General features: G+C 53.5%; 1 protein-coding gene across 8 annotated transcripts; it reads left to right on the plus strand.

Annotated features, from left to right (window-relative positions):
• Positions 1-256: 256 nt before the first annotated feature.
• On the plus strand, positions 257-7,435 carry LAIR1 (leukocyte associated immunoglobulin like receptor 1). Of its 8 annotated transcripts, none has more exons than XR_004523476.2 (9): positions 257-369; positions 805-840; positions 2,709-3,005; positions 5,231-5,334; positions 5,564-5,674; positions 5,770-5,787; positions 5,896-5,933; positions 6,137-6,189; positions 6,735-6,792. XR_004523476.2 is itself a non-coding variant. In XM_033845861.2 (9 exons), exons 1-9 carry the CDS (start codon positions 336-338, stop codon positions 6,879-6,881), a joined length of 804 nt encoding a protein of 267 aa, XP_033701752.1. In that variant the 5' UTR covers positions 257-335; the 3' UTR covers positions 6,882-7,435. The 8 variants fall into 8 exon arrangements, 6 of the variants coding, with proteins under 6 accessions (XP_033701752.1, XP_033701754.1, XP_033701755.1 ...); XR_004523477.2 differs by lacking the exon at positions 6,735-6,792 and adding an exon at positions 6,265-6,283; XM_033845861.2 differs by lacking the exon at positions 5,231-5,334 and adding an exon at positions 4,800-4,869 and having other exon boundaries at positions 6,735-7,435.
• Positions 7,436-10,240: the final 2,805 nt, after the last annotated feature.

Below are 10,240 nucleotides of genomic sequence, written 5' to 3' on the forward strand. Positions count from 1 at the left end.
AACAGTCAAGTCAGTTTGCTGCACAAATCCGTGTTCTGCTTGCCCCACAGAGTGAGAATGAGGCTCCCACCTCAAGGGGTGCCTCCAGAGATGAGTTCAGCCTCATCAGTGCACAGGGGGAACAAACAACTTTTGGAAGCCAGGCCCCACCTCTGTCTCATTAGTGGGAAGCGTGGATGGGAGGGGAGAGAGAGCTCTTCCCCTTTGTGTGAGGCCGTTGACGTAGAAACCCCAGACAGGGGCCCTAGCCACCACATCCTCTTCTCTCGTGTCACCTGCAGGCTCTCTCCTTCACTCACAAACTCCAGGACGGTGCCGGGGGCAGGGGCTGGGCCATGTCCCCCCGTCCCACCACCCTCCTGGGCCTGGGTGAGTCCTGGAATGGAGGGGTAGGAATCCAGGGGCAGAGGGGCTCTGCTTCCCAGCTCCGTCCCGACTCCAGCCCAGAAGACGCTGGGGCCCTAGCAGGGCAAAGTGGTCCCCCTCAGCTCTGGCCAAGACCTAAGTCTTACCATGGAAGGTTCAGTGCTGGAAATGGTGCCTGGGTATGGGGTTGAGTTCAGACTGAGAAGGGCTGGGGGGCAGGGAGGAGCACCTGCTTGGAAGAGGGGTTGGGGGTTTGTCCTGAGACTATCTCAGAGCAAGGAGAGGGCTCGTACTCAGAGGCAATGTTGACCGGGGTGTCGGGAAAGTATGGACGATGACCACCCCCTACCCCGCTGGCTCCTCAAGGCCCCCGCTTGACTGCGGCCCCATGAGGAAACAGTACAGTGGGCGTCTTTCTCACTACAACTTCTCTTCCAGTGCTCTGTCTGGGTCACACGATGCACACACAGGCGGGTGAGTCTTCTCCCCAATCCCCTCTGCACCCCGCAGGCAGATGTAGGTGAGAGTGGAGCCGATCCTGGGGGCCCGGACATACACCTCGAATTGCAAACAACCTCCAGTGTATAACCCTCGCCCAGGTCTCTCCCGCGTTCTCCCCCTCGGCTCTTGATGGCCCCCAGGGACGATTCAGAGCATACAGACCAGGCTGCACCCACGAGCTCTCCCCGCACAAGCCCAGATCTCCCGCGGCAGCCCCTGGGCAGAGAACACGACCTCGCCAAGGGCAGACTCAGAATCCTCCTCAATCCCACCGTCTCCATCCTCCCGTACGGACTGTAGCACACAGTGATGTGGTTTTAAATGATCATTTAAAAGTTTTACTTAAAAACTTTAAATACCTATATAGTATATAACTTATCTTCAGGACCGTAATCCTCCTTCAAGTCCTCTCACAGTTTACCTTCAGACAGACAGAGACCCACGCATCTCTCTTTGGCCTGGATCTGTCTGTCCCCATGCTGTCTGGCCCACTTATCTCAGTTACCTTGGTTTTCTTTCCCTTTCTAAATGCCATCTTCCCACTCAGCTCCAGACCTCCGCACCACCCTGAATGCCCGGTGTCCCCTGTCCCTCAGCCTGGGGAATTCATCCCTGACCTCAGATCTTGGCTCAGATATCTCTTCCCTCGGACCTCCCAGAGGACGGCAGCTCTGCCTCCTGTCTGCCCCCGAGATTCCCACACTCACCCCGAGGGCATGTACCACCGTTTGTACCCGTGGATTTGCACAATTATTTGTCAATGGCTATCCTCTCTCTAGACTTTCAGCCCCAAGAGGGCAGGCATCCTGGGTGTTTCTCATATTTGTGGAACCAGTGGTACATGGAGGCATCAGTAAACAGATAGATGAGAGCTAAGGTGTGGTCAAAAGAAAGAAAGAGTGAATGAGTGACCTCTGCCAGCCCCCTGCCTCTATGGGATTTTGCTGAATGTGAGGCCAGCTTCCTGTTTCAGGGCTACAAACCCGCTCTTCCCCTTGCCCCCAGCCCAGTTGAGACATTTGGGGTTTCCAGAGCCTCAGTAACAAGGAAACGGAAATAAGCTGAGAAGAAGGTAAAAATACAGAGAAAACCCAGGGATGAAAGCACAGAAGACTCGCATTGGACACAGAGATCCTCGCCTGCTGAGGAATGTGGGATCAGATCTGTGTTCCAGCTCCTACACACACACACACACAGCCGCTCTGCAGACTGCGTCCCTCACCCCACACAATCCCACCTGGGACTGGCAGCTGTCCTTCAGACCAGCCCAGATCATTCCTACCGACTGAGACCCCTGCTCTCCTTGTCCCAGGAATGACCCGGTCATTCCCGTCCTGTGCCACCCTCCCAGCTGTCTCTGTTCCCCTAGAGTGGCCGTGGGCAGGGAGGGAGCCGCCCCCTGCAGCAGACATGCTCGGGGGCCCAGCCTGCTCTGACACCTCCCACGTCACCCTGAGCAAGACGTGACCAAGTCTCAGGGTCCTTAAGTCAAGTGGGGAAAATCACTCCGCAGTGATGGGAATTTATATGCTCATAGAATGGACCTGGGGGGGTCTTTTGGGGGAGGATGATGGAAATGGTCTAAAATTGGATTGTGGGACTTCCCTGGTGGTCCAGTGGTCAAGACTGAATGCTTCCAATGCAGGGGGTGTGGGTTTGATCCCTGGTTGGGGAACGAAGATCCCACATGCAGTGCAGCCAAAAAAAATTGTACTGTGGTGATGGTTGCACAACTTTGCAAGTTTAAAAAAAAAAGTACTGAATTGAGCAACACAAATGGGTGAATTATGTGATGTGACGATTTTCACGTAACGCTGAGACTCTGCTCTTACCCATCCCAGGGACCCTGCCCAGTTGCTCCACCAGGGCTGAGCCCGACTCTGTAAGCCCCCAGGGGTGGCCTGTGACCATTGTGTGCAGGGGCCCTGCTGGGGCTGAGGAATTCCGTCTGGAGAGGAAGGACGATAGGAATGACTTCAAGGATGAGAAAACTGTGTTTCAAATTGGTCCACACCAGACAGAGGCCAGATTCGGCATCACCACTGTGAGTGGAGACGCTGCCCAGCATTATCAGTGCCTCTATCGAAAAGGTAATCACTGGTCTGAGCCCAGTGAGCCCCTGGACCTGGCGGTGACAGGTGAGGAGGTCTCTGCTCTGCCCTCAGGTTTGCCCCAGGTCCCTGGACCCTGTCCCCAGCTGTGTCCTCCGTCCACAGGCTCCCCTGCCCCCTCCTGACCCCCAAACCCTCTGGTTCCCTCTTCCGTCTGCACACACATCTCTCTGCCTTCACACCTGGCTCAGGTCCCTGGAGCCTGGTCTCACCTGGACACCACGGTGACCTGGGCACTCAGCCCCAGCATCAGGGTGGGCACAGAGCTGTCCCTGCTGGGCTGGCGGGGGGTGCGCTTCCAGAGATGGGGTGAGGACAGACCCCTTCAAGGGAACCTGTGTCTTTTCCCTCAGATGGTGTCGACTGTCCTTTCCACTGGGTGAGAATCTGTGGGCCCTAGGCCATGTGTCCCCTGTGGTGTGGCCCACCCTCCATCGGGCACATCACATGGTCCTAGACCCCTGACCAGGGCTGGATGGTGCTTTGGGGGACCTCTGGGATGAGGCCGTCCCTGTCCCTGTGTGCAGTCAGCCCCCAGGATGTCCTGGAGTCAGCGCCCACTGGGGACACTTCGACCCCCTCCACACCCTCCTGGGGCACTGACCCCGCCATGCTGCTTTGGGGACACAGGAGTTCACGTACAGAGGACACCCGCTTAAATATGCTACCAAATGGGACAACCTGGAGAAGGGCTAATCTTATTAATACCGAGGAAATATTTTCTTCTCGTCTCGTGTGCACCAGACAGCCTCCTGCCGTGGGACTGATGCACATGGTGAATGAGGAGAAAGGGTCCCTGGCTTCCCAGACTTTAGCGGGAGAATTCATTAGAATGAATAATAGGGATGTATATAAGTATACATGGGCATATAAAAATATAAACATATAACTTACAATGTAAAATTTCAGATCTATAATTTAAGTAAATTAGAATACAGTTACACTATTAAATATATAAGTAATACAATATAATATACATTACTATATTGTTACATGAGTAATGTGTGTTATATATTGTTATCGTGTATCAGGTATTACTATAATCTGTATATGTAATATTAAAATGTGTACCATAATATATATTAAATATGTATAATTGATATAATTTTTATGTATAGAATAATTATGTATAATTTAAATTATTCATATAAATTAAATTATACATATGTAAGTTAAAAACACATAATTTAAAATATATTAATATATATAGTATATATATTTATATATTTATATTATATATATTATAGTTATATATATATTAAAATATATTTATATTTACTATTTAGGCATTAAGCATATTTATATAATATGTAATATACATTACAGATGTAAACATATTGCTATATATTATTTGTACGGGTATAACATATATGCTATTCTAAATCGTAGTAAATGTCAGCAGGGGAAGCTCAGGCAGCAATGGCGTTAAAACGCAGGATGGGGTCGTGGATCCTGGACCAAGGACACAGTATTGAGGAAAGGATGCTCCAAGAAATGAAATTTTCTATTGTAAAGGACGTTGAGGACTCAACCTCTGGAGCAGTGGGAGGGAGGGGGCGCTGACCAGAAGAGGGGATGAAGCGCTCCAACCTTGTGGGTGTACCAGCCCCCAAGACCTCAGTTGGACCGCCTGTAAAATGAGCCATGCTGAGCACAGCACTTAGGAGATGTAAAGGAGGTTATGGACAAAAGGCGCATGCGTGGAGTGCAGCTCGTGGCGGGTGCTGCATCCTCTCACCTGCTAAAGGCTGGGCTTCAGGCAGCTCGAGGACATCGGGTCTTGGCTTCTTGACTCACAGAAGAGCATTTCCGCCCCATCAGGGATTGCTGCGAAAAACAGAAGAGATCAGACATGGGGATTCTTGTGTTTGGCGTGGGAACCCAGAAGGAGGTGAGCAGGCAGAGGTTCCCGCTCTCGATTCCTGCTGGGTTTCCGTCTCTGTAAAGGTTGCACAAAGCGCGGAGAGCAGCGCCGTCCCACGCAGCCTCCTGCAGGAAGGAGATGCTGTGTATCTGCGTCATCCCGGGAGGGTGTCATTAGCCAGGGGTAGTGCAGTGGCTAGTGCAGCTGGCGATCTGACTTGTAACTTTAGTTAACCTGAATTTCAGTGAAAATTGTCCCGCGTGACTACCGTGGTGGTAACCATCCTCACAGCAAGGTCCATGGGGCTCTTCTAGAGGGAGCAGGTCGGGGTCCGGGGAGGAGACCCCTTGGAGGTGGGGATGGGGGACTCAGAGGCTTCTCTGTCCAGATCAGGCCTCTGACCCAGACCCTCCTCACTCCTCGGAGACACAGACGCATCCGCAGGACAATGACCGTCCTGATGGGCGAGGGGGACGCAGAAGCACGAGCCCGGTGCGTGTTCTTTGGGGAAAGAAGGGGCTTTGGTGCCGGTCATATCCCAGCTTGACCAGTGCCCTGCGGACAGAGGACTCCAGCGCTCAGATCCGGTTTTGTAAAGTGGAGATCATGTCACAGGACTATTGGGCATGAGAGATTTATGTGTAAGTGGGGACACGACAAGCGCCCAGCGCGTGGTGGGCATGCCGCCGGTAATCGGATTCCACCCTCCCACCTCCCGCAGGCCTGCCGACAGAGCACCTTTATATTCTCATTGGGGTCCCTGTGGCCTTTCTCCTTTGTCTCCTTCTCCTGGGCCTTTTCCTCCTCCATCGTCGGCACGAGAGAAAACGGGGTAGGTCTCAGGGACAGGGTGGGGTGACCCAGGCAGGCTGTTTGGGGTGCTGGGAAGAAGGCTTCTCTTCTGAATTCACACCCGACTGTCCCCAGGGCCCCCAAGAAGCAAAGGTGAGGAGCAGAGGCCCCAGGAGAGGTGAGGCTCCTGGGAGTGACCCCCGGGCCCCCAACCCCCTGCTCCCAGGCAGCCCCGAGGGCTCACGTGTTCTCTCCCCTCAGGCTCAGCCCCGCTGTTGACGTCGCAGATGAGACACCAGGTAAAGACAAGGATGGGGGACAGGTCTGGGAGCGGGGAAGTGGGGATTCAGTGCCATCAGGAAGCAATGTGGTAGGGGGTGTTCGAGAGCATTCTAGAATGTTCCAGATGGGGTGGGAGACCAAATATGAAGCTATGAGGTCAGACGTATTTGCCCCCTAAGGTCCACCCCAGAGAACTGACCCCTTGTCCTCTCCCTGCCAGATCTGGCCACTGTCGACAGACTTCCTGAGAAGAGTGGGGAAGTGGACACCTCAGTAAGTGCTTGCATTAGTCACCTCCTGCTGGGTACCAAAGCCCCTGAAATTAGCAGCTTAACAAAATCATCTCAGTTTCCTGGGCCAGGAATTAGGAATCGGATCAGCTGGGCGGTGGTGGCTCATGGTCTGTCCTGATGTCGCTGTCAAGATGCCAACCAGGGCTGCATTCATCGGAGGCTCAACTGAAGCTGGAAGATCCACTTCCACAATGGCTCAGTCCCCTGGCTGTGGGGAGGAGCCCCATTTCCCCACCACACGGGCTCCTCCATGGGGGCCGGCCTCCCCCAGCAGGAGGGACCCCAAAGAGGGAGGAACAGAAGGCACACTGTCCTCTGTGGCCTCCCCTACAGGTGGCCCTCACTCTGCCATATTCTATTGGTCACACAGACCAACCCTGCTTCTCTGCGGGAGGGGACTACACAACGGCGACTCAGGAGGTGGGATGTGCGGGGGCACCTGGCGTCTGGCGACCAAAGTCTTCCCCTCCCACAGCCCCTCCCTCACCTCAGCCACCCATACTCACCCTGAGTCTCTCTCCTCAGGCCTCTGCTGCAGGAGGCCCCCAGGAGGTGATATATGCCCAGCTGGACCACCCGGACCTCACACAGAGGGTGGCCAGAGCTGTGTCCCCACTGTCCACAGAGCCCACAGCCAAGTCCAGCATGTATGCAGTCCTTGCCAGAAACTGACCCCAGGCCCACCTGGCCTCTGCACTAAAGACACAGGAGGGCACTCTTGCAAAAGCCTGCAGTGGACATTTGGAGGGTTTCCCTGTGGAATCGGCCCTTCCTGAAGTCATCCGGTCAATTCTCCTGCTGGCAAGAGCTGGAGTCCTGAGACCCCCCAATCAACTTCTAGGAGATTCATTCACCATGTGGCCCCTCCCACAATGAACTAGCTCCTTGGAGAGGACGTGTAGCACTTGTTTCAGAGACCCGCTGTGGTCCCTTGGCTGTTTCCAGAGAACCAGCTATAGTGCTTGGCTGTTTCCAGAGACCCAGCTGCAGTCTCTTGGCCGTTTCTAGAGACCCAGCTATGGTCCTACAGTCGCCCAGCTGATTCCAGATATGTCCTGTGAATCCTCCCCTGCCCCCAGAGACCCGTTTTGTCTTCTCAGCCGACTGTACGAACCTTCCTAGAGTTCAGTTGTTGATCTTGAATCTGGGCTACGCTTATGCGGCTCATTGCTGTTTTCTGGATCATGCTTCACCTTGTTCATCAATAAATGTCCTCACAGGCCCAACTGCGTCAGCCCTGCGTGTGGTGCCGGGGTACACAGGTTCTAGGTCCCAGTCTCTGCCTCCACAGTCACTCAAAACTTAGTGAGGGAAACGACAAAAAGGGCATCCTTGTTTTCTGATTCAAGTGTGTCTCAGGGATGAGAGAGGGAGATGTCTGAGGGGACTTCTGTCTGGGTGAAGGCGCAGGCCTGCCCCACCTGATACAGCTGCCATCCCCCCGCCATGTGCACGCCCACGAATGCACACATGTACTGTACAAACGCATATACTTATGCACACACCCACACGCATGGACACGTGTGGAGTGGGCGAGGGAGTTGATGAGACCACGACTGCACACGGAGGGTCCCTCAGGCTTTAGGTCCACCCAGAGGAACATGCAGGTCCCCATTTCCCACCCCTACTCCAGTTCATCCCCACTGGACGCCATGCATTCTCCAAACACAAGAGGACCCATCAGCTGTAGGACACTGTCCTTGATCTGACCTTCACCCCGTCACCTGGCTAATGCCCTTCAGGTTTGGGATTGGAGGCTGTTCATCCCAACAAGCTTGCAGTTGCTGCTGTAACGAACCCCTCACATAGGGGCACCAAACAACACAACTTATTATCCTACAGTTCAGGAGCTCAGAGGCTAACATGTTAACTGGGCTAAAATCAGGGGTCAGCAGGGCTGCGCTCCTTCTGAAGCCTCCAGGACAGAGCCCATTCCTTTACCTTTAGCAGCGTCTGGGGGCCGTCTGCATTCCTCGGCTCGGGGCCCCTTCCTCCGCCTTCAAGGAGAACTGTAGCCTCTGCAAATCCTCCCTCTGACTAGGACCCCTGCTTCTGTGGTCGCACCTCCTTCCCTCTCTCTCACCTGCCTCCTCCCTCTTACAAGGACCCTGGTGATTACATTGGGTCCACCTGGAACATACAAGCTCATTCCCCCCCCCCTTGAGATCCCTAACTCAATCACACCTGCAAAGACCCTTTTTGCACCTAAGGTAACACAGCAGTTGGCTCCAGGGCGTCGGATGCGGACATCTTTGGGGCTGTTATTCTGTCTACCTGAGCGGGTGTCGGGCCTCAGCACCACCTCCGCTTGTGGGCTCCTCTGGGCTTGAATGCCTCACTCTGAATTCTAAGTACCTCCTTGCAGGAATGTTTCCTTCTTCCACTAGCTTGTGAAATGATCAATGTTTGAGAGTCTATTCCTTGTGTCCCTAGAACCTCTACGTAAGAGGAGGTCGGGGAGGAAGCAGTGGAGACTGGAAACGCACCCCACAACCCGTTAACCCCCCCACCCCCACCCGGTGCTCAAAGTGACAGGAGGTCCCTGTGTGACAGGACTGGCTGCTCACCAGCACCGTGTCCTCCCTTCCTGGGCTCCCAGCGAGATGATCTCCCCAGCCTCCCTGCAGTTATGTGTGTCCTGGGATGAAGTTCACAGTGGCATGTGAGCTGGATGGACGGAGCTTCTTCCAAGCCTGGCCCGTGATCCTCCCACACAAGATCCTCACGGCTCTTCCCTTCTGCTGATGGGTATGGATGCCCTGGGTGACCTTGGACCCACACGCTGAGTGTGGCACCTGGTTCCCAGGATGACCCCATAGAGTAGAGCCTGCTGTACCCCTTGTATTAGTCAGATTTCAGGTTTCTCTAAAGCTGATGCTTTAACATGGGTCATACATGCATATGCTAGTGTGAAAATTAATACAGGGAAACCTAATTTAAAACGGAGTTGCGAAGCCCTAAAGGGGAGCTCTCTCACCCCTACCCTCTGCTGCAGCTTACTTTACATTCCTGGGCAGGAAGAAGCTTGATTTTCAGAAGGATGATTTTCTCCTCGCCCAGCAACAGCCCAACCAATGAAAAGAGCAACAGGCTAGCCAATGAGAAACAGTCACAACTTAGCCAATGAGAAACAGCACCAGCTCAGCTAATGAGAAACAGCAACAACTCAGCCAATGAGAAAACAGCCTCAGCCCAGCCAATGAGAAACAGCACCAGCTCAGCTAATGAGAAACAGCACCAGCTCAGCTAATGAGAAACAGCAACAACTCAGCCAATGAGAAAACAGCCTCAGCCCAGCCAATGAGAAACAGTCACAACCTTGCCAATGAGAAACAGCAAAGCTCAGCCAATGAGAAAAACAGCCTCAGCCCAGCCAATGAGAAACAGTCACAACCTAGCCAAGGAGAAACAGCAAAGCCCAGCCAATGAGAAACCACCACCAGCCTGACCTCTTGGTTTTCTCCAAGGGACTTTCAGTCAAAGCAGCCCCTTCCAGCTTCCTCCTTTTTCTCTGTAAAGTAACATTCCTCTTCCTTGTTCTCTGGACTTGACTGTGGTTTGCCATAGTTTGAATGTCCTGAATCGCAATTCCTCTGCCATTCCTAAATAAACTCATTTTGCCCGTAAAATAACATTTAATTTTAAGGTCGACACTGGACACACCTTTTCCTAGATGACCCGATAATATGCCTGAGTCACTTGCATTGTCCCCCCGCCTCCTCCCTCACTGCCCCCCACCCTGCCCCAGCTCCTGAGCAAGAATCCTCTTCCTGGGGTGCACTTATCAAATACAAACCAGTCAACCCAGAGTCCACACCGCACCCCCTCCTTTATGGGGGTCCACAGTCTGGGCCACGACCCACCTGCCCTTGTCACGCTAGGGCCAAGCACATGACAACTAGGGACGCCCCCTCCACCCCAGAACCCGCTGAAATCATTAATCCAGCCAATCCCATGCCTGCTTACCCTTTCCTGCCCATTCCTTCTTGTGGAAACCACAGTAAAGGCTCCCATTTTCCCCTCACTCCATC

Source organism: Tursiops truncatus, chromosome 19 (genome assembly GCF_011762595.2).
Source record: "Tursiops truncatus isolate mTurTru1 chromosome 19, mTurTru1.mat.Y, whole genome shotgun sequence".
Taxonomy (NCBI): Eukaryota; Metazoa; Chordata; class Mammalia; order Artiodactyla; family Delphinidae; genus Tursiops; species Tursiops truncatus.